The sequence below is a fragment of the Hippocampus comes genome, unplaced genomic scaffold (genome assembly GCF_001891065.2).
Source record: "Hippocampus comes isolate QL1 unplaced genomic scaffold, H_comes_QL1_v1.1 scaffold59, whole genome shotgun sequence".
NCBI lineage: Eukaryota > Metazoa > Chordata > Actinopteri > Syngnathiformes > Syngnathidae > Hippocampus > Hippocampus comes.
The window spans coordinates 2083690-2107674 of NW_017805406.1; the positions used below are offsets into that span (position 1 = coordinate 2083690).

Consider the following 23985-nt stretch of genomic DNA (forward strand, 5'->3'; position numbering starts at 1 on the left):
GACATGAGCCTTCATAAGTGGACAGTCTCTACTGCTACTGTCCTTTCAGCACCTCTAGGTCATCCGATATCATCATCTCTTTTTTATTTTTTTTCCTCTCACGTGCAGCCAAAGGCCCCAATTGGCTCAAAGTACTCCCACGAGAACGATGAGTGACATGGCAACAAAAGAGATGAGCTGCACTCAGTCAGCAGGTGGCCATGAGAGAAAGCTGAGTGGAGAGGCAGACATATAGAGACACCGATTAAACAACAAAATAATACAAAAAAAATTTTAGTGCACATCAGGTCAAAATGAATCTGACTGAAAATACTTAATACTATGAAGAGACAATTCAGCAAACGTGAGAAATGTACTGTACATGAAATGGCGATGAAAGATAAGGTAATAAACATAATACCTAACCATTTTTTTTCTTATTAAATGTACTTCATCAAGTGACTGGTACTGTATTATTTTGTTACATTTTGGGGTGTGTAGGAAATCTGATTCTCAAGTTTTTACAACAACTAGCCCCTCCAAAAAAAGATTTGTCTTTCCAAGCACTACCATCATGACGAACATTAAGATACAGTAGCATAGTAGGCCCAACTGTTCAGAATACCGTACACAGAAGTGTTCCAATGATGCTTTTAAAGCATAAGTGCTGGCACTAGCATGGGACAATGATTATCATCATGATATTAAAAATGGATGCAAAAGGCCAGTTAGTTTGTAAAAAAATAAATAAATTACTCCGGAGGGATTCATTTTGCTCCTGGCTGATAAGTGCACGTACTGAAAGTGCAATGGTGCATAATGGAGTGATTGGGTTGCGAATCCACGTCCAGTGGTCCTCAAGGAGCCGCCACCAAAAGGCCTTACGGCAACAGAGACCTTTCGTAAGTGGGTAAGTGGGCCAACGATGCACACACACGCACACACACACACACACACACACACACACACACACACACACACACACACACACACACACACACACACACGTCGACCGGAGTTAATTTTGACTGCGTGTATGATAACCCCACCTTTTCGTCTTACATCTTTCCCAGTGCACTGACTTGTAAGTTCATTTGCTAACTTTGAGTGCGACTTCCAGGAAAACAATCGATCTGATCTGTCTAATGCTAATTGTGTGTTGCTAAGCAACAGGACATAAACAGATTGGGCAGCTGCATCCGATTGGGCTTCCACATTGGCCTACCAGATGCCGCTGGAATTAAGTTAGAGAGGATGCGCGGTCTGCAAATTAAGTCTGTCTTCGACGAGCAAGTGTGCATGTAGGTTCCCTCATACAACAAGAATAAAGCAGCTGCACATTTAACTGCCCGTCTGTGTTGTACATATATGTCTATCTATATCTATATAAAATATATATATATATATAGATGAATATAATTTCAAAAGATATGCTTAATTTGAAATAGGCCACTGTCAATAATGAGGTACTTCATCAGTTGCTTTACTAGTGTTTAAAAAGGTTTGGTGATTCATACAAACAGAAAACGCATTGTAATATTCTTTACTCCTGACTGCACACACACACACACACACACACACACACACACACACACACACACACACACACACACACACACACACACACACACACACACACACACACACACACACACACACACACACACACACACACACACACACACACACACACACACTTTCTCTGCCCCCAGTTTCACCCTCCTCCTCCTCATGTGTCACCAGTGGAGGCTTGCAGCATGGCAGAGCACAAGGGCAAGGCAAGAGACGACCTGACCGGGTATCAGGCCCGACCCGCTTCCACAGAACAGGGGGTTCGACAAAAGTACGGTGGCTTGTTCTGCAGCGTGCGTGATGCCTTCGACAGTAAGACAATAGACTTCGATGCCCTCAGCGTGGGCCAGAAGAGGGGCCTCCGGGCATCCAACAGCCCATATCCAACAAGTCCGGATGATGTCGGCTCTGGTTCTGAGGGGATGAGATCCAGCAAAGAGACTGGATCCCTTCAGAGCTGGCAGGATGAGAAGGTGAGCAGCTTGAATTCATGACAGAACCTTGTCAACACTGACTTTGTATGCTTTGCAGTATTCGGTGATATGTCAAGGTGATCGCTATTGGACATTTATGCATTATTTCTTAAGTACTCTATTAATAGTCTTTTTAGTCTTTATTTTTTTAAGATTGACCACAGGAGAACTCTTTCTTATACATTCACACTTTTCCCAATTGAACATTCTTCAATGGATGATATGTGCAACATTGTTAGCATTCCATTGTGTAAGTGTACTTAATGTTGTGGCTCGTGGTAGATCCTGTTCATAAAGTCCATCTTTTGTATTGTTTATCATTACCTTACACTCAGTGTATGGCGAATACATGTTATATTTGAATGTGTTGTGGTTTTGGGAGGAATCACATTTCTAAATTACAGGTGAAAAAGTTTGTGAAAACCGAACCTGGAAGGGAACACTCGCCTTCGTGTGGCTGCTTGCTGAATTGCAATACTGCAACTAAGTGGTGACTCAGCAGCAGACAGGTACAGTCTGCATGTGTTGACAGATAATGACAGGACAAGTTGGCTTCATGGTGGATAAAAGTGGACTTAACAGTGATGCACAAAACATAACGTTGCTAAGTACAGCACTTTCACCTCCTGTGACAAATGCCAGTCGTCAGCCATTGTTAACATTTACTGACTGCTGTAATGTATGTTACATCATAGGGAGGACAAAGCAGAGCTGCAAAATTGAAAAGCACGAAAAAATGCTGAGGATGGTGAAGTGCCACCTTGTAATGTCAGCGATGTGTCACTGACTCTGAAGTTAAGAGCGTCTGAATGTTAGTGGACAGGGCTTCTGATCAAGCCATTTTCAAAGTCGGAGGCGTGATAGAAAACCTCATGGGAGACATGGCAGCTCCTTAGAGCTAACTGCGGCTAGGTCCCTTTTTGAAACATTTTTTCAACACTTAATAAAAAGTCTTTGGTCAAAACACAGAAAATTGAAAAAAAACGACAGCTCACCTGGCCCCCACGGTGCCAAGGGAGACTGTGGGATTCGTTACGATGATGACTAGGGGAAGAACTTGGCCATTGCAACTAAGTGAGCATGGGTGTGAACATGTGTTCTAACCATTAAGTGTGTATTAGTGCTGATGATGGAGTCGTGCAGTGCAGTGAAGGCGGAGGGTGCTCTTGCCATGGGACTAAACAATGGAGTCACATGGCTTCGTTAGGGGGTATTAAGTGTGTATTTGTGTGAGCGTGAGTGCGTGTTGAGAGAAAATGTGTGGGTGTGTCATGTGCTGGAGAGGCTCTGTGACAGCTGCTCCATCAGTTCACCCCTCCTCTGTTTGAAAACATAAAAAAGACAGTTGAAAAAAATTAATCAGTAAAACACAATGATTCTACTGCATTTGTCACATTTTGTCATCTATTATGAGATATATGTACATATATAGATAATATATAGGTACTACAGTTTTTGACTAAACTAATTTGCAGCATTTAAAATCCATTTGTAATTGCTTAATGTATGAATTCATGCACACTCTCAAAAATAGGGGTCCCTCAGGGCACAATCCACACTCCCCTAAAGGTCTAATTTTTATTTGGATTCCAAGGTAACAGTTTACATGCCCAGAAATGTCCAATGAAAGGGAAAAAACAGTCTTCACCATCTCAATAATTAGTCACTCAACTTTTAAATCAACAAGGATGTACATTTGTGTGTATCAGCGCTTTAACATTGATTTTTGCATCGTGAATGTACATTAACGTTCGTAAGAACGATAATGACTTCCATTTTGCAAACGTAGACCTCCTCATATTAGTAAAGCTTTTTAATAATTAATAGATGTCTTTGATGGATGGATGATACATGGACAGATAGATGGTGAGATTTATGATAGGTGGATAGGTGAATGGATGGAAAGAGCGATGGTTAAATCCTGTAGATACGTCGATGAAAGATAGAAATATGGCTGGACAGAAATGATAAATAGTCTCAAAAATGAAAATTTTAAGTGCTATATGTATATCAATGACAGTAATAATTTTAATTTATATTTATATAATGAACGTTAACGACATCAAATAATATATCATATTCTAATAATACTGCTACATATTGTTTTTCTCCGCTCACTGTCATTGTGTTTCAATATAATTTTGCAATAATTTGAGTGGCGACTGAATGCAAGCGTTGAGATTTTAAGGGTTATCTGGCGTCCTCTAGCGGCAAAATTATGCCACTGCACCTTTCCAATTGAGGGCGGGGCCGGCGTTTTCAGTCCGCTATTTGGACCATTGACGCTCCTGCAACACTTTGCGAGCTTGGGCGCGAGTGTGTGTGTGTGTGTGTGAGAGCGTGTGAGTGCGAGCATCGGGCTTCACTGTCATTCCCGGAACATTCCACAAACAGCATCCGTCCAAGAGGGAATAATCATCTTCTTTTTACACCCCGTGTTGTGTTCATTGGTTTAAAAAAAAAAGGAAAAAAGAAGAATGTCTTATCAAGGCAAAAAGAACATCCCGAAGATCACGGTGAGTAGTTCACGACGCTCCAGGGAATGTGGGAACTTTGATGGCTGGTATAAATCACCGCATTAGCGTTGGCTGCTGCAGCCGTAAATCTCCATACCTTGCAGCAGCGCTACTGTTTAAACAATGTCATTCTTATGCACACGATTATTTCAGTCAGCCCTTATGCTGCAGTGAGGACATTTTCCTGGGCATGCATGCACTAGGCGTTTTCTTAAAGGTGTCCTGTCTCCTGTGTCTTTGTTGAGGGACTCGCCCATGAAATTACTAAACATTCACTTCATTGGTTTTCCCTCTGAAATATAATTTCGTTATTAATTTGTTTTCATGTAACCCGCAGAACCTTTTTTTGTATGTTTAGCATTTTACAGGTCTATTGAGGGTGCGTTTTTGTGTGATCGCCCCCCACCCCCACCCCCGTCATGTTATCCTATTATACCTTCCAACTCCAAATCCTAATCAGTTGCCGTTTTAAGAGGTTTTTCAAATGATCAAACATAATTCCAATGGGGATTTTAAGATTTCCAGAATGGCCGTTGATGGTGAAAGCTTGTGTGGTGCAGAGGAGAGAGTGAAAGGCAGGGAAGGTGGGAGGCGGATGGTGAGGAGAGTGGGGTGGGGGGGGCGGGCACACGCCCATTTTGGGATGATGTGGGATAAAGCAGCATAGGGGAAGGAGTGTCTCGAATTGTGAATTTCTAGAAGGCGAGCGATTGTGTCACAGCATGCACGGCCGAGGTTGAATGGAGGCCAGTTCAGACAGCTGCGCCTCTGGTTTGTCTTCCAGATTCAGACCTCTCCTTTGTGTATGCGTATGTGAGAATGTCATGCTGGCCGGTTTTCATTGCTCCGGCGATGTGCAGTGTTGCGAAGGCTTTGTTTTTGCATTCGGTGGCTTGAGCCTCAAAATTATTTCTAATCTAATGGGGAACATGCATTAAATCCAGCAAGGACACCTTCTTTTTTCTCCGTGTATCCTTACCTGGCCTGTTTTTGTGAATTTTTTTCACCTTGATCATGGAAAAATACCCACGTCCACTGACAACGGGCTCATAGCCATATATCATACAAAAATACAATTTGGGACCATCACCATCAAAACAACAATGTTGAATTGAGGGGAGGAGCTTCATTTAGTTATGCCATAGCCTTGTCTAATAGAAACATATACTTTGTCCACATCTTGTGACATCCATTGGCACATTCATGTCTATTCCTTACACATTTCCTATCGCAGCGAGGAACACTGAATGATATTTTAATAGTTGCCACATACACTGTTTATATTTACACAGATAATTTTGCTTTTTTTGTCATTCTTATTCATGTATGCTGCCATCTGTTTTGCTGCTCTGAGACTGGAATGGAACCCCCCCCCCCACCTTCTTATTCTATACTGTTCTAGTCCAGCTGTTTCCTCACATTAGCCTGTGCCAAAGCGGCTGTCACATTTCTAGGTGCGGTTCTTCCTCCCGTGCTCCCTTCACAGTCCCCTCAGCGTTCCTCTGTCAACCGGTAGCCCGCCGACCTTTTGCGCTAACCCCGACCCTACCCGCTCTGCCGTCTCCGATTGGGAATAAGCACCCGAAAAAAATCCCAACCAGGAAATTAAACCCGAACTCCGGCTCATGCCATCAGCACGCACGCTGCCACAAAGTGGGATTGTGTGCAAACAAAACAGAGCGTGGCCTGCCCAGATGTGACTCACCATAGCAACCGGTGTGCATTCAAGATGCCTCCAAAACACCCCCACCCCCCCCCCCCCCCCCCCCCCCCCAGTGTTGCTGCATTTCTATTAGCGGACTTCACTGTCTTGCAATTACTTCCAATGTATCTGAATTCTCGGCTGTGAACAAAATGCAGCCTTTATGGTAAATATTTTGTTCTCATAGCAACTAGGGGAAAACAGAAGCGTGGATGCAGACTTCCCATTGGGTCCCAGCTGCCCTCCCAGCCCATACAAAGCCACCCACCATAATGCAGGCTCCTATTAACATCCTGTCCAACCAGGGAGTTGACCTGTATTATTTCCAATTATGAGCACTAACAAGGGCCTGAAATTCTCTCCAGTCTCGGGATATTGGAAAATAGCACAAGAACAGCATCCTCTCATCCGTTTTTTTCTTTTTTTGTAGCTGGCAACCAAATGGCAGTTTCCTGTGGAGAGAGACGTGTGCTATTTTGGGAATTTTTTTTTTTTTTTTTTTTGACGACCAAAGAATTGTTATTTTTTGTAAGCTGCACTTTGTACTTAACTTCTACTTATCTGTCTGGAATTATTATCCAGAAGGACAGAATTTTTTTGGGAATTTTTTTTTTTTTTTTTGACGACCAAAGAATTGTTATTTTTTGTAAGCTGCACTTTGTACTTAACTTCTACTTATCTGTCTGGAATTATTATCCAGAAGGACAGAATTGGGTCTATTTTTGTCACAGTCTTGCGGGGAGCTGCAAACATTTATCCGTTTTCTGTACCCTGATCGCCATTACGGTCGTGGGCGTGCTGGAGCCTTTCCCAGCTGACTTTGGGCCAAAGACAGGGTGCACAGCTGGTGCAAAAGTAATTACATCACGAACTACTGACCTGGCATGCGTACTACAACGTTTCTGAAAGGTGAGATTCGCTTTTAAAAAGCCAAAGAAACAGCTTCCTGTTTATATTTGGTCACTGTCATGTAAAACAACTTAAAAGGCAGCTGATGGCCTTGCGTGATGTTCGTGCTAATCCTCCCGAAATGCTTCGGTTTCGTTGCCAGCTGATCAAATCTGTAGCAACGAAGAAGAAAAAAAATCCTCAACACAGAGAGGGGACATGGGACAGTCATTCCTAACATGGGAATACATTTCACCATTTATGTCCTGTAAATCTTTCCAAAAAATGAGTACATGTGAATAGACTTTCCGTCATTCAGCATTTACGCAGGCCAAATAAATGTTTTTTTACTTAAGTGGCATCTGCGACAAACCTTGAACGAAGCACTAAAAGCTCATATTAACATTCTATGTGAGTGATGTATTTCATTGTAGCTATAACAACAATGTCTAGATCATTGGATTGGGATTTACGATTTTTTTTTCTCCTCACTCGTAAAACAGGATGCAGTCACTGGGAGTGACAAAGTCGGACGTGACCCCGGAAGGTCGGAGCAGATCAGGATCAAAGACATCACGTCAGACGAATGTTTGCTGTTCCTATTCGACTCCCTCTTTTCTTCACACATGCAATTAGTCTTTCACTCACTTTGGGCCGCGACTTTTAAACTGGATTTAGCATCCTGTCATGTGAACTCCATGAATACGGCTGCCAAATGGCCTTTAAAGATTTTGCCTCAGCATAAGTCTAAAAGTCAAGAAAGCTTTACCTCGATTGAAAAATCCAAAGAGGATTATTCAGTCTGAGACTGGATCTTATTACTTATTGACAAATACTTTTTTGGGTCATGGAGTCATGCAGGAAAAAAAAGCTCAACTGATCGGAGGGTTTATGACCTCAAATGCTAAAATGTCGTGCGATGAACTCAAATTCATTAATGATACTCGGTCAAGAATTTTCTATATCAATTGCAAACATGGCATTATTCAAAGATATGTCTTCCTATTTCAGGATTAACGTGATACTGGACGCAAATATGCGCACGGTGCTCTTCATCACAATAACGCTTCACATTTGACAGTGGTGGAGCGTCTATCAATCAATTGCAAAGAAGGATCGGGAAGTTAAAATCAAATCTATCAAAAGTAATAAACAACTAAATAATGGGACGTGTTACTGTTGTACATAAAAGTATTTCATGCTTGGTATGTTTCAGTAGTATTATGAATAAAAATGTCATTTTGTATGTCAAGTAGTCCAGTATTGTAGTACTGTTTTGGGTGGTCTTCATTTTTGGCAGCTCTGTGGTTTAATCAATCGATACAGGCAATGCTGAATATTTTTAGGCGAGCGTCAATTGGGTTTTGTTCACTATTTGCAGTGAATAAGGACTCAAAGAAACCACAAACTTTGTCAGTGTTATCCTAGCCACAAAAATTTTGCTTTCCGGGACATCAAATCTTGAAAAATAAATGCATTGTCAGTATGTGGTGCAGGGTGGTAGACTTGAGTGATGGTTGTAGTGCGCAGGGAGGAGATGGTGTGTGGTGCGAAATGAGCGACAGTTTTAGGGCAGCACTGATGTGTAAGCGTGTTGCGTTCCAGCTATGACCGAGTGCTCCAGTCTAATAATGTAATGCTTGCAGGGTGTGGTCGTCTGCAAAGTCTCTCGGAGCTCTCTTTCACGCTCACCATCACTTTCGCACAAGGCAGATTGATTGTAGCTCTTGGAATACAAACAAAAGTCTACATTTTTTTTACCCTGGGAGGGACGAACTACAGCGCTTCAACAATTGAATCAACTGTCAATCGACCGGGGGCCCGACTGAATTACAACATAAGACATTCAGACATTCCCCAGCCGATTTTTCCGATATTTCCCCGACAAATGTTCTGGCTGTCATGTAAGCATGATGCAACCAATATTTGTAATTCATTTCACCCTCCTCTGATTTGATCAAAGAGTCCCCAATCCGCAAGCACGCTCAATGATGCAATCAGTCATTAGCCAGTATTAAGCAAGTCACAATCCTGTGTGTGAAATTTACAGCTCGGTCAGAATATCCGGAAACATAATTGACGATTGTTTACATTTGTCATCACACCACCGAGCAAAAGCTGCTTCAAATAAATAGCGCGCATTACATTTTCAAAGCTGTGGTTGACTTGTTTCGTATGACCCTCGAATTTCATTCCCTCGGAAACAACCGCCATCGGTTCTCTCCAACAAAAGGAAGCGCCAGTCCCCTCGCTAGCCGCCCTCCCTCCCTGCGGTGAACCCGTTGCCACGGCAACTGCACGCCGGAGTCTGTCCACAACACGGCGGCAGAAGCAGACTTTGATTTATCTGACTGTGTGGCGTCATGGCAACGCTCAGATCAGGCTACATGACGTGATGCAAAGTTATATGCTGGCATATTCTTTTTTTCTTGTCCCCAGTGTGATCTCACTATAGGCGACCTGAATTCCTGTTACCGCTGCATCTCTTCAGGATATATGAAGCGCACATTTCCTTATTCCATTGTTTTTTTTTTCCCTCCCCGCAGAGCGACCGACTCCTGATCAAAGGCGGCCGGATTGTCAATGACGACCAGTCCTTCCATGCAGACATCTACATGGAGGATGGCCTCATCAAGTGAGACCGGCCCTCTTTATCCTTCCCTTTGACTTTCATCCCTCAGCCTCTGCAGCTCTTAAACGGCGTGTGCAAATCCTTTACCAAGATATTCCAGGGCGAATTCAGTTGAAGAGGGGGGTGGGGGGGCGGAGTGAAGAGCCCCATGTGTTAGATCTTTGGAAAGTGGGGGGAACGCAAGAGAATATTTCAGGCTTGAGTCAAGGAAAAAGTTGATTCACTCGTACAGTATTCTCACCGTTCAAGACTTTTGATGTGTAACTCGGCCTTCATCTTTTCAACTATAGTCGTCCTCTTGATCATGTCAACCTTTATCCCATTCGGTCGTAATTTTGGCCTTTTGTTTCACCCCTTGTTCCTACTCCCCCACTGAGGGAGGCTTTCACAGGAAGCCCTCTGTTGCATAATAAACAACCAAATGAGTGCTCGGCTATTGAGCTGCTGGCAAACTCTCACAGGCACAGCACACACGATGCTAAAGTCCTCCGAACCCGAACTGGTTAGCACTTCATGACGTTAACTTGTTAACATTTCCATATCCCAGCTTTTACATCAGCTAACCGATTCTGGTCAACACTCGGTCAACACTTCCCACTCCTCACAACGATTAACGCCCGCTCATCGTCTACAGGCAGATCGGCGACAACCTGATCGTGCCCGGTGGAGTGAAGACCATCGAAGCCAACGGCAAAATGGTGATCCCCGGTGGCATCGACATTCACACCCACCTCCAGATGCCGTACCGCGGGACCACCACCGTGGACGACTTTGCTCAGGGGTCCAAGGCAGCTCTCGCCGGGGGCACGACCATGATCGGTAAAAACGGGAGACTCGGTTATACTCAGAGTTAAAAAGTACAGATCGGCAAAGAGAGTGTCCTAAGGGCAACTGTCCAAAGCAAGTCTACACAAAGGGTTTATTAGTGGTGGGGGGGTGGGGGTGGGGGAGTCGGATAACAAACTCTTCACTGTGTGTGTGTCTGCTTACAAAAACACGTCTACTGTGTGTCCGTCACAAGCAACAGCTGTGATGAGATAGTCGCGTCGTATTCATTCCATGAACTTCGATGAAAGTTGGCAGAGAGGCATCGACTCACAGACATGCCCCCTGTTAACCGCTGTTCAACGCAGCCCATTCATTTGTGGCGGATTATATTTCAGACGGCCCGGAGAGTAAGTGCAAACGTTCACTCTCTGGGTGGGTAAGGCTTTTTCTTTTTCCCCATGACAGAAGATGTCATTGTGAATATATATATATATACACATTTTGAGTACCGTATTTTTCGGATTATACGTCGCTCCGGATTATAAATCGCACCAGCGAAAAAAATGCATAATTAAGAAGGAAAAAACATATCAAAGTCGTACTGGAGTATAAGTCGCATTTTTGGGGGAAATTTATTTGATAAAATCCGACACCAAAAACATACATGTCATCTTGAAAGGCAATTTAAAATAAAAATAAAACTAGAGAACAACAGGCTCAATAAGTGTACAATATGCTAATGTTACATGACCGCTTAAACAACGAACTGTGAATGTGCCTGGTATGTTCACGTAACATATTAAGAGTTATTTAGACAACTATAGCACAAAGAACATGCTAACAAATTTACCAAACCATCAGCGTCACTCCAAATCACGAAATCCAATGAAATCTTCATGCTTGGTGTCACTTTTAAACAACTCCGCCAACTCCGGTGGTAGATGATGCAGCGCTTCCTCTTCTACGTCGCTTACGTCAGAGTTATCGTCAGTTGGTTTTCTCAGTTAGCGCCAACGTGGAAAGTATCAAAACAGGCCGAGAGCACCCTCTTGCACTTTACTGTGAAAATAACATGTGATGTGTACAATGTGTTAACATTTTTGGTCAGCACAACCCCTGAGTGATGAAACAATAAGGACTGAGACTATAGCCACTGATGGCACTGTGTTACGACGACACGCTCACGCTGTGACAAAACAAAATGTGACACGTGCCAATGATTGATCGCCACGGGTAGATCACGGCCAAAACGCACACTGACAGCTGATCCTGCAAAATATGAGCCGCCAGCTACACAAATCTTGGTTTCACCCCTGTGGTGACTGTACTCCGGAAAATACGGTAATTATTGGAAGATTACTCTTAGTATTTTTCCATCAAGTACCTTAATCAGATATTCTACATGGACAAGAAAGTTGAACTGAAGCTCTGAAACATGTAAGATAAGAACATATGTGACAGACATAATGCTTTCACTTCCCCGGGAAAACGTCAAGATTTTTGGAATGGGGTTTTTGGTCAGCACTACCCCTGAGTGATGAAACAATAAGGACTAAGACTATAGCCACCGATGGCACTGTGTTACGACGACACGCTCACGCTGTGACAAAACAAAATGTGACATGTGGCAATGATTGATCGCCACGGGTAGATCACGGCCGAAATGCACACTGACAGCTGATCCTGCAAAATATGAGCCGCCAGCTACACAAATCTTGGTTTCACCCCTGTGGTGACTATCCCCTGCCTCCACTGTGCCCCCCCATACAGTGGACCATGGGATCCCAGAGGCGGGCAGCAGCCCTCCGGTGGGCACTTCCCTCATGTACGTGTGTGTGTGTGTGTGTGTGTGTGTGTGTCTGTGTCAAGGCGAACTGTCGGTTTCCTGTTTCCAACAAGTGTCATGCATCTGGCTTGAGAACTGTCAGTCACAATTACTCACAGCACGCGAGATATTTTGGGACATCACGCGCAATGATTGCAGCGTGTTCGGCGATCGCCGCCGTCTCGGATCAAAGGCAGAATGTGATTTACGATCAGGCAACATTTTGTGATTGTGATTTGTTGTTTTGTGTCTTTCTTTCCTGTGGCTGTAGCTCTATGAGGTGTTTACCTTCTTGGCGGAAAGGGGGGGCATTGCTCAGGTCCATGCGGAAAATGGAGAGATCATTGCAGAGGTATAAGGAAATAACTGTAAACGTGTGTTCTTCTAAGCATGTTCTCGTGGCTTTAATTATCTTTAAAAGAGTGACCAACTCGGATCATCTGCTATTTTCTTTAAAAAAAAAAATACAAAAAAAATCAGCTTTGATTTGATAAACCACCACAGCTGTGGAAAAACAACCAAATAGAGACCCAAGGCGTAACTTTTGAGGTGTCAATCATTCGTAAGCACACTGCTGCGGTCTCTCTCAAAAAAAAAAAAAAAAAAAAAAAAAAAAAAACAGAAACAATGCGTCAACATTTAGAGTTGTGGTAACACTACATTATAAATAATCTGCTTTTTCTGATTTGAAAATGACAAACATCTCTTCAACTTAAGACAGTGACGAATGTTAAACAAAAAAAAAATAGTGAACGATGCACACATCAGCCCACAAATATGTATCGGTCCAACAGGAGCAGGCCCGTATGCTGCAGATGGGAATCACTGGACCGGAGGGGCACGTGCTGAGTCGGCCAGAAGAGGTTGGAACACATCAAAAAAAGATTATTACAGTACTACAAATGCATGTGTTGGCATTTGCAACCTGAAAACATGATAAGCTGTCCACTGGAGTAACCGCTGTCCCTGAAAAGGTTAATCGTGGACGTCTGCATCTCGGTTCTGATGTTTGAGGTTCAAATCTCCAAATGCTGTGAATGTGAGTGTGAATGATAGATTGTCTGTCGGGGCAAATGCGATTGAAAATGAATGTGAACTGAACCGCTACCGTTTCTGGCATGAAAGTTCGACGCCCCCACTTTTGGTTGGAAAGTATTTATTAAAAACAGCCCCAAACGATATTTGCTGTGCCAGCGTTTATGAGAGAAACCGTGAACACCATATTCAACTGTGTTTTTCTTCTTTTGTTTTTTTTTGTTTTTTTTTTTTTGCGGGGGACTTCCGTTAGCTGGAGGCGGAGGCCGTTTTCCGAGCCATCACCATCGCCAGCCAAACCAACTGTCCCCTCTACGTGACCCGCGTCATGAGCAAGAGTGCCGCCGACATCATCTCGCAGGCCCGCAAAAAAGGTAAAGCCGCCCCGTAACCGATTTGGTTTGTGTTTTCTAAACAAGAGTTTACCTGCTTAGGAAACGTCGTGTTTGGTGAGCCAATCACGGCCAGCCTGGGCACGGACGGCACGCATTACTGGAGCAAGAACTGGGCCAAGGCGGCTTCTTTTGTAACATCGCCACCTCTCAGTCCTGACCCCACCACTCCAGACTACCTAAACACGCTTCTGTCCAGGTATGACTTCGCTTTCGAAACACTTCTGCACATATTTGTGCAATGACAATTTTTCAAATGATGGCACGTGCCTGTTCAGGCAATCAAGCGCGTGCTCTCTGATAACAACGAGGCGGCCGACATTGAACAATGACTGACATTATAGTGGAACAAGCAGACCTCAATCACAAATCATAATGTATGGGACACAAATGATGACATACGATGATAGGACTGTACCATTTTTGAAAAATTCTGAGGCCACGGTAGAGGCTTCCATCGTGAGTGAAATTGTACGTTTGTTTGCTCATTCATCTGAGTGAACAGACTACATTTAGGTTCGGAAAAATGACATATTTAACGGAATGGGATTGCGCTATTTGCAATTTGGGGCGGGGTGGAATGCTTCTATCGGGACTGAAATAACGGCAAAGTCCTGGAACAAAAGAGATTTGTGACAGTTGTCTGCTAGCAGTCGACTTTCTGGTTTATGACGTATGATGTCAGTGACAGATAGATGGGGCTCTACTATATTTCATTTTGGGGAGAGCAAATATAAACAGATGTTTGAAAAAAAAATGCTTGTTCTCTTTTTTTTTTTTTTTGTGACGAGGCTACTTTCTGGTTCGTGTCGTGCGAGGGACTTTAAAGTTGATGACCATTGCTCAAACTGCTCAACAAACGAACAAATTCCCCTTATAAAAGTGAAAAAAAGTTGTTACTTTGTGTTTCTTGGCAAAGGACACTGGGATAAAACCAGGATGAAGCAAACAGGACTATACCATTTACATTTTCGTGAGGGGTAACGCTTTCATCGTGACTCGAAGAATGAAAAGAGAAAATAAATTCCTCCATCAAAAGTGCAAACAATCTGATTTTTATTTGTTAATTTTGATTGTTGGCCATCACGACACTTTCGAAGTTCCGAAGAATGATTTCAAACATTAGGAACCGAATGCCATTTGCATGAGTGGAAATGGGTTGTGCAACAAACACGGATGAAAACAATGCCTCTCGGCCTCGTTGTGCTTTCATGCTTAAATAAAACCTCATTGAAAATTTGATTTGAGTGCAAAATAGCCATAAGTCATACGTGCTCGCGTGCGGGCTTCAATTGCTTGCGCGAGTTAGCCTTCTGACATCATTTTAGTATTGAGTTATTTTCGATAGTTATACAACAGACCACCAGCTTTCTGACATCATGCTAGGATTGAGTTATTTTCGATAGTTATACAACAGACCACCTCGCAAGCGAGTTAGCCTGTCATGTGGAAACAGGAAATGGTTTCAGCTAAAAAAAAAAAGCCTTTGCTCTCTGCTTTTTTGGTGGGTGGGAATGTCACTTGCGTATTGCAGACACAAAATGCGGTTGTGTCACAGTGTGTGTTTGTGTGTCCTCCAGTGGAGACCTGAGTGTGAGCGGCAGCGCTCACTGTACGTTCAGCGTGGCTCAGAAGGCCATCGGAAAGGACGACTTCACTCAGATCCCCGAGGGGGTCAACGGGGTGGAGGAGAGGATGACCCTCATTTGGGACAAAGCTGTGGTCAGACACCCTCGCATTTTTACTTTTGTATCTTCTGCTATTTTCGGGGATTATTACGGATGCCGTCATTTAAGGATGGGCAAACGTTTGTGTTCTTGGGCCATGAGATGTGAAGGAAACAAGTGTACTCAAAAGTTTTAATGCAAAAAAAAAAAACAAAAGACAGAACAAAACAACAAAAAAAAAACCATCAGCAATTAAGTAATTGAGTCCAAAAATAAGAAAAATAAAGCAGCACAGATGAAACACCAACATTTTAGCCTACGGAGGAAAACATGACAACAAATGCTACATAACAGATGACAACAACAAACGGACGCAGACCGAAGAAAGTTGGAAACTAAATACTCACCCAATTGACGAGACAACGAGGCACACCTGGTAGAAGGCATGCGGGGCAGCTGGGGGCTGATTGTACCCAAGCAACAGGGCTGACGAGACCAGGTGTGAAAAAAAAAAAACCCAAATGAGTAGACAACACATGAATAAGAGACACCGAAAAACATAGCAACATGAAATTGAATTCGAATTAAAGTCAACAAAAACACAGACTACAAGGTAGAGTAGAATTTCATTTGGACTAAAGCAATCAAATGTATTACAGAAATCCCTAGTTCACCTTACTTGAGGAAATAAAAATACAAGCAATACAACAAACGTTTCTGAAATGCATCAATTCATCTTTTATCTTTGAATATCCGACATGTATTTTAGACCACAGGCAAGATGGACGAGAACATGTTTGTGGCGGTTACCAGCACCAACGCGGCCAAGATCCTCAACCTATACCCACGCAAGGGTCGGATCGCCGTGGGCTCCGATGCCGACCTGGTCATCTGGGACACCGACGCCATCCGAACCATCACGGCCAAGAAACACAATTCGGTGCGTAGGGAACCGCCAATCATTTTGAACCTCTCCACTGCGTAAAACTAAATGAAGTAGATGTACGGAAGGGTAAGCAATTCAACATGGAAGTACAATAAAGAGACAACATGTGTTCTTGTGAGTAGCAAGGCGAGAAAACACATTTTTGACCAGTGTCCAGGGAGCTCTGTGTTCCTCGGAACGGAAATGAGGTCTCAGAGGATCTTCGTCTGACTCACAAAGTACATCCATATTCACGGAATCAAAAGAAAAACATTTAGGTAACGATAACAACCACGAAGTGGCGTTTCCAAGCATCAATTACACGACACTGCTTGTATTGTTTTCCACAATAAGCGCTGTAAGTGTTTGCACACGATCAACAAATGTGGCTGAGGATAACCAGGCCGAGATCCTTTGGACTTCCAGATAGAACTTGAGAAAACGTGGATGGAGAAGCCAGTAGATGTGCCAGTAGATTGTTCACATGGGAAATTCCGGTAAATGATATCCAATGCGTTAAAAAAAAAACCTCAACAGGGTCTTGATTGTCGCTGTCACTTAACAAAATATTGCGGTTGTTGTTTCCGTTGAAATGCGTCATGAGAGCTGATTGTCAGATTTTCTCCCTCCTAGACCATACCAAAGCGGTCAAACAAAAGACTCGAGTTTCAGTCAGCAGACGGGGACTCAAACAGATCACTCTTTGGCATCGCAAATAATCTGCAAATCTCCTAATGTGGATGACATCCTCTTCGGGTTCTTATGTAATGATGTCACATGTTGATTTCCCACAGCCTGACCGTGCTCACAAACACAAAAAGGGAATTCAGAGCGGTTCCCAGCCACGATAAATCGAACCTAATGGATATTTTGACGTCTTGCCAAGCAGGAGCGGCCATGTTTATCATCATGTTAATGTCGCATATGCGTCTGCGCACTCACACGCATGCACACACGCACACACACACACACACACACACACACACACACACACACACACACACACACACACACACACACACACACACACACACATACACATTTGTCATGACATCACCTTTGGCATTCAGCCACTGGGAGTTCTGCTCTGTTCTGGCGTCAATTTGGAGGTTAGGAAGGAGCACCAGTGGAATGAGGGAGTCGACTACATCACCGACTCGAAACATGAAAACGAGTCCAGTATTGAAAGTGGGAAAATCCCAATTCAGTTTAATCCGTGTTGTTATTTTATCCGTCTTCTCTTCATTCCAGGCCGCCGAATACAACATCTTCGAGGGCATGGAGCTGCGTGGCGCTCCTCAGGTGGTCATCTGTCAGGGGAAGATCATCCTGGAGGACGGAAACTTGCACGTGACCTCTGGCATCGGCCGCTTCATCCCCTGCACGCCGTTCCCCGACTACGCCTACAAGCGTGTCAAAGCCAGGAAGCAGGTACAAAAATGTGCTGAAGTTTGGACAATCATTTCCAGTTCCATTCCCATCAACTCAATTTTATTTGCACTAAAAGTGTCCAGCTAAATATACCGTGCAAAGCTGTTCTGCCTCTTGTTATCTTTCATTATTGGTCCTATCTCAACTTTGTATCTGGTTGTGTGCAGCTGGCCGTCCTGAGGGCAGTGCCCCGGGGAATGTACGACGGCCCCGTGTCGGAATTCTCCATGTCGCGCGGCGGCACCCCGTCCGCCTCGGCGCGCACGTCGCCCACCAAGCAGCCCGTCAGGAACCTGCACCAGTCTGGATTTAGTCTAGCAGGTAACCCTGCGCCATGCGGTGAGCATAACGCCCTCAGTTCCGTCTTCATATCCACCCCTCATTTACGGAAGCGTGGAGCTGCCAGTGCGGAGTAAAAATATTTTGACCGGACAAATACGTTCAAACGTACTTGTAGGCTAAATACTACAAATGTAAAATTTTCCCCATAATGCCATGGGGCATCGACAAGCGCATGCCTTATAGAAAAAAATTGCAGAACGTAACTCAACACTGCAGCCATAATCAAACCATAAAATTCTGAATCAACAATGTTTGCTTATTTAATTTTCGGATGCATTGGTATTGGTTTAATTGAGATATGTTTGGGGCTTTTTTTTTTCCTACAATGCCTTTGACAACAACGAGGCATGCACATCCGGAATTCAATAGCCCGTGGCATTATGGGAAAAAAATGCTCGACGTAAATGATGCACTGCACACATAAAAAAAAAAAAACATAAAATTACCAATGAACGATATTTACTCATTTAATTTGTGAACGTACTGGTATAATGTAATGCAAATCAATACCTCGTAGCTTGATGGGAAAATGCTACGGTTGTAGCATTTAGCTAGCCGACAAGCATGTTCAAAGGTATTCGCGACTCTGTTCGAATGTACTCGCGACTACATATTTAAATACATCATCTGAAGTACGTTTGAATGTATTTACCAGTCGAAATATTTTTGCTCCACACCGACAGCTTCAAGCTTCTGTACTCATGAAAGCCGAAGCCGAGTCTAAATTATTCTTTACCATCATGTTCCAAGTGCACCCATGAGTGCGCTGGAGTATTTTTTTTCCCTTGTAATGACATTTTTTTTTCCCTACAGCTCTTTGAGCTAAATTTCATTGTGCATGTGTACCTAATCTTTTATATACTCAACGTAGAGTAGAATCACGCAGACTGGGGCTCAGTCTCTGGTGGTGCTACCTGTCTTAACAAGCATAATTGAGCATCACAGGGTAAAATAAATAAAAAGGTGATCTCCTTAGGGAAGGAATTTCACGGCGGGCTGCACGCAGGCCTTATTCACCAGACTGGGTGTGTTCTTCGTTTACACAGTTGCACACACCACTACAAAAATACAATCTGACACAAATTGCTACGTGAATGCCTCCACGATAATGTCAATCATCATCAACATGTTTTGAGACAATTTCTGTACAGTATAGTGTCCAGTGACTTATTTGAAGAGAAACCTCCTCACTCGGACTTCCTCTCTGTGCATCCAGGCCCCCCCACTCCTGATGACGCCCCCATCAGGCCTGCCGGTCGTCGTGTAATGGTGCCCCCTGGTGGCCGTTCCAACATCACCTCCCTCAGTTAAACCCCCCGTCCCCCCACCTCCCTCCCTCGCCCGTCCGTCCAAGGAGGACTTCATGTGTGCCTCCAGAGCCAGAGTGTGTGTTCATGTGTGTGAGCGTGGGTAGAGCTGACTCGAACGACCTTGAGTCATTAAAAACTAAAAAAAAAACGCTGACTATACTGTACATGCCTTACCTGCCGCTATGCTAGACTTTGGTTGCTCAAATGGAAACGAAATTGGGAATTTGGGCAACGACAAAGCATTTCAATGGGTCGTTTTTCATTTGATTTGATTTTATTTTGAAATGATAAAACAACCAAAGCACAACCAGTCTCAGCCTTTCTTCTCAACAGTTAAATATGCTCGAGATTCTGTACTGGTGCTCTTGGTAGTTGGTGAACTAATTCATCTGTTAAAAATAAAAGTAAACTACCTGGTTTAAAATGACATACACGTTCATCCTAATTGGCTTTCCATGTATCCATTGTAAATACACTCGACGTCATGTGGCTTTGTGAATGATGTTGTGTAGCTTGTTTTTTTTGGGGGGGGGGCAAATGATTAATAAAGGTACTTGTTAATCCGAGAGGAGATTTCAAAGTGAAGGACATGGAACTGCATGGGCCGCATAAATTCTGGTGACGTGATCCATGATTCTTTTCAATTCATCTCCATGGCGAACCCCCCGTCCATGTGATGTACTAAAACGATGAGAATTTGTCAAACGTAGCAAAAGGAACACCATGGTATTGTTAAAAAAAAAAAAAAAAACATTTCTTCGCACTTGTTAATGTTTTACCGGAGGTCACCTTGAAAATGACATACGAAAACAATTGTAAGATGTGTATATGTGACCCCGTATAGTACAAAAGAAGAAACCCTGTCAACTCTCTGGCTCTACTTTCCTTACCGACATCAACTTCCCAATGGATCATTCTCATGCAACCACATAAACATTAGCCTCCTAATATTCCACCGAAGATTGAAAGTCAAAAGCTGCAGAGGGAGGAAGGAAAGAAGAGGAAGAAGATGCTGTTTTATTTGACTGACTCTAGGCAGGAATCTACAACAGAGTACATTCGGGCCACTCTGCAAAGGAAACAAAAAGTAGAAATGGAAAAACAATAAAGTTGTAATTCTATGACCATTTTTTAAAGTCAATGTGCATGAAAATAGCTACACAAAGTTACACAAATCAAGTTGCTCCAAGAAACAAGTTGTATCTTTAAAACTCCAAAACGTCAAAACGTTACATGAATAAAAGAAACTTTTAGAATGAAAAAAAAAAAACCCGGAATATGTATTATGAGAACAAACCTGTATTTGTATTCAAATTTTTGCGTGAAAAATTTGTAATGTTACAAGAACGTTGACATATTGTTACAAGAAAAAAAAGTCTTCTGGGCAAGTCCTAATTAAAACAAATATATCATTTTTCATTTTATGAGAACAAATTTTCATGAGAGGAAAATCACACACCACATTGTGTGTCTGCGGTGCATTTAGTCACATCCCAAAAGTTGTGTTCCACTCTAGTGTGTTTCAGAAATTAATCAAACACACTTTCGACTAAAAACAGGTCTTTGGATAGGTTTGCATTTTTTTTTCCCGTAACAAACATTTTCTTTTCAGTGTGGCCCTAAAACATCTTGATAGAAATCAAGTTGTGTGTTTTTGTATTTATATTAGTTTGTTTTTATCTTTTTCTTTTCTACTGTTGTATCAACCCCCGAAAATGGCAGAGTTGAAACAAACAAGACGTGTTGTGATGGTCTGACTTGATTCTGGAATAAAAATAAGAGTTACAAATGACTCAAGTGTTTTGTTTTTCTTTGTTTGTTTTTTCACTTTTCCACTAACGAGACTTGATAGCATCTGTCAAGGTCCAACAAAGCATATTAAACTCCAACTTTGGGTGGCCTCTCTGCTTATAATCGTGTTAAAAAAAACAGTGAAACATCAGTGAGGCATTTAATGGCCATGGATGACTAAGCAAAACACTCAAAGCTTTTCGAGCAACAATAAAGAGAACCACTGACTGACGTTCGATTGTTGGTGTAAGAGTGAATCATCGACTCAAGCATTGTGACCTCCACACTTTTAGCGCACTTAAAAAAAAAAGCAAAAAACCAACAACAACAAAAAAAAACCGGAAGACTAAAACCAGCATTTGAATCCAACAAAGCAATAATACATCTCGGCACTAGAGGGAGCTAGAAGCACATAAGAATTTACGAAGCTGTGTTTCTTCAAATGTATATATTTTTAAAAAATGGTAGGTCTATTACCATTCGATTTTTTTTTTTTTTTTGCTTTTTACCATTTTAAATATGTAATGACAATAAATATGTCATGATTCTGTCTTTAATATTACGTTTGGTTTTGTTTTGTAGTCTTGTTTCCTCATGTGCCTGTCTTCTTCGTTTGGTTTATTTCCACCTGTTCTGGTCATCCGGTCCCTTGTGTCAACCAATCAGCTCCGTCAACCCTTTGTGTCTTGTCCAGGTAGGTGTTCCTTGTTATCTCGTCAGTTTGCTTGTATTTAGTTCCTTGGGTTCTGTCAGTTTTTGTCGGATTGTTGTGTTACTGGCACGGGTTATTGTTTCTATCGCTGTCATGTTGTTTGGTTTAACTGTCACGGTTTTTTGTTTGTTTGATACTTTGGCTTCTTGGAGTTTTCCAGGATTTTGTGTTCTGGATTTAGTTTTTTTTCCAGAGTACACGTACAAGTCAACCCCCATGTTGCATATCACGTTTATTTCCAGTATCGTGTAGCTCTATTTAAAACACTCGATGTAGAAATAACATGGCAGAGTCAGATTGATTCGGAAACAAAGTTTAGTTATTATTTAAGGCACACCTTAATAGACACAGTAGAAGAAACACACAGTGACAACTAAGGGACAACAAAACCTCCATCTTGAGATTCACAGGCCTGTTCCCTTTGTCTGATAAACACATTTTAAAGCACACATTAGATTTTGCGAACCGTTTTTCATTCTATTCGCACATGTCAAACTATTCCACAGTGTTGTACCGTAAACTGATCTTAACAACAAATACCAAACACCAACACAAAATAAAATGTAAATCTAAACACTGTACCCATCTTAGATTTATTATTATTTATTTATTTTGTGAAAAAGTGCTAGAAGCATTTAAAAACATATACAAATATAGGACTGAGCGGAGTGTAACATCAAGGAGTTATTGAGCACGGTTAGAAATCACATTAATGAAAGCCAGCGTTTATTTATTTCTCATCTAATTCATCGCAATAGTACACCCCCCAAAAGACATATCTTTGCACCGGCTACGCAGGATTTTTGTAGACAAAAAAAAAAATACATGTATGTACAAAATCAAGTAAAGAAATGCAAATGTATATACAGTACATAAGTAGCATGTTGACAACTTCTTGTACAGGTCACAGAGTTCACTGCATCTCAGACTGAGTTGAACCCTCCTCTTTTTTCTCGGCTGAATTTGTGAATAAATGCTACAGTGGATGAAGATGCATGTGCAAAGCGGAGCTTGAAAGTATATTCCGATATTTTTGTACAAGACTGTTCACCTCAAGCACGCAGTAAAGAAGAAAACGGGAGAATTTATTTGTGCGGCGGCGGTGAACCGAATAGTGCAGCTGTAACGCTCGTGACGGCTTCACTAGCGAGTCTAAGGCTAATAACGCGCTACGACAAACACAGACAGTATAAGCGCAGTTGAGGCATTCATACAAACAAACGTAACTCTGCAGTAAGGCTGGCTTTCTATTCTCCCACATGGAAAACATGATCAGGCTAGCCAAAGCTCCAGAGCCACCTTCAAGCAACTGCCAGAGTCTGCCAAAACTACTGACAGAAACACGACCTCAAAGCCAAAAAGCTAAGCAGAGCTGCCTGGCTGGATACACACATTCGTCAGGGATGCTAAGTATTCTCTAATGCTTTGTCCTTGGTATTTTTTGACAAAATAATGTCACAGATATGTATTAAGACACCTGGGAACTGTATAAAAGAAAAAAAAGACAAAGCATAATATGGCTCCTTTAAGATGAAAGTGTGTAGACCCTGCAAAGAGATCACAAAGGACTAAGAAGGATAAATACGTATCTAAACTACCTCAAACATAGCAGACAGGACATCAATAAAAACACAACGAAAACATGCCTGCTTTTATGCAAGTCGATTTTGATTTGGCTCAGTCCTGGAAACATTTTTGTTTCCATTGTCAAAAGTTGGAAAAGTTACCAAAATATGCCATTCCTATCACTTTTTGGGCGCTTCTTCTGTTGGGTTAGCAAATGGGGCGGAGCTTGCGCACTGTAGTCCGGCGGAAGATAAAACTGTTCTTTCCCGGGGAATAACCGAACATTCTGCTTGTCCTTCATCCTTGTGCTTTGTCACGCCTCTTTTTTTCTTTGTCAAGCTGCTGTGGTGCCTCGTTATTTACACAGCGAGTGCATGTGCCTTGACACAACTGCGGTTGAAAAGCCAGTGTTTTTTAAAATGCCCGTTAAGAACAACCTGCGCTACATTTAACAAGGTT

At 42.5% G+C, this 23985-nt stretch overlaps 1 protein-coding gene across 1 annotated transcript; it reads left to right on the forward strand.

Annotated features, from left to right (window-relative positions):
- The first annotated feature begins 1702 nt into the window (after positions 1-1702).
- Positions 1703-21249, forward strand: dpysl3 (dihydropyrimidinase like 3). The gene is made up of 13 exons (XM_019873212.1): positions 1703-2024; positions 9677-9765; positions 10397-10581; positions 12301-12359; positions 12627-12707; positions 13150-13218; positions 13644-13764; positions 13825-13981; positions 15363-15504; positions 16219-16389; positions 17626-17805; positions 17973-18126; positions 19364-21249. The coding sequence occupies exons 1-13, from the start codon at positions 1737-1739 to the stop codon at positions 19456-19458; spliced, it is 1791 nt and encodes a 596-aa protein (XP_019728771.1). The 5' UTR covers positions 1703-1736; the 3' UTR covers positions 19459-21249.
- The last annotated feature ends 2736 nt before the right edge of the window (positions 21250-23985 follow it).

Coding starts and splice junctions, on each gene's coding strand:
- dpysl3 (XM_019873212.1), top strand. CDS start 1,737: ATGGCAGAGCACAAGGGCAAGGCAAGAGACGACCTGACCGGGTATCAG. Junction 13,982..15,362: donor CTAAACACGCTTCTGTCCAG/GTATGACTTCGC, acceptor TGTGTCCTCCAG/TGGAGACCTGAGTGTGAGCG. Junction 15,505..16,218: donor TCATTTGGGACAAAGCTGTG/GTCAGACACCCT, acceptor CATGTATTTTAG/ACCACAGGCAAGATGGACGA.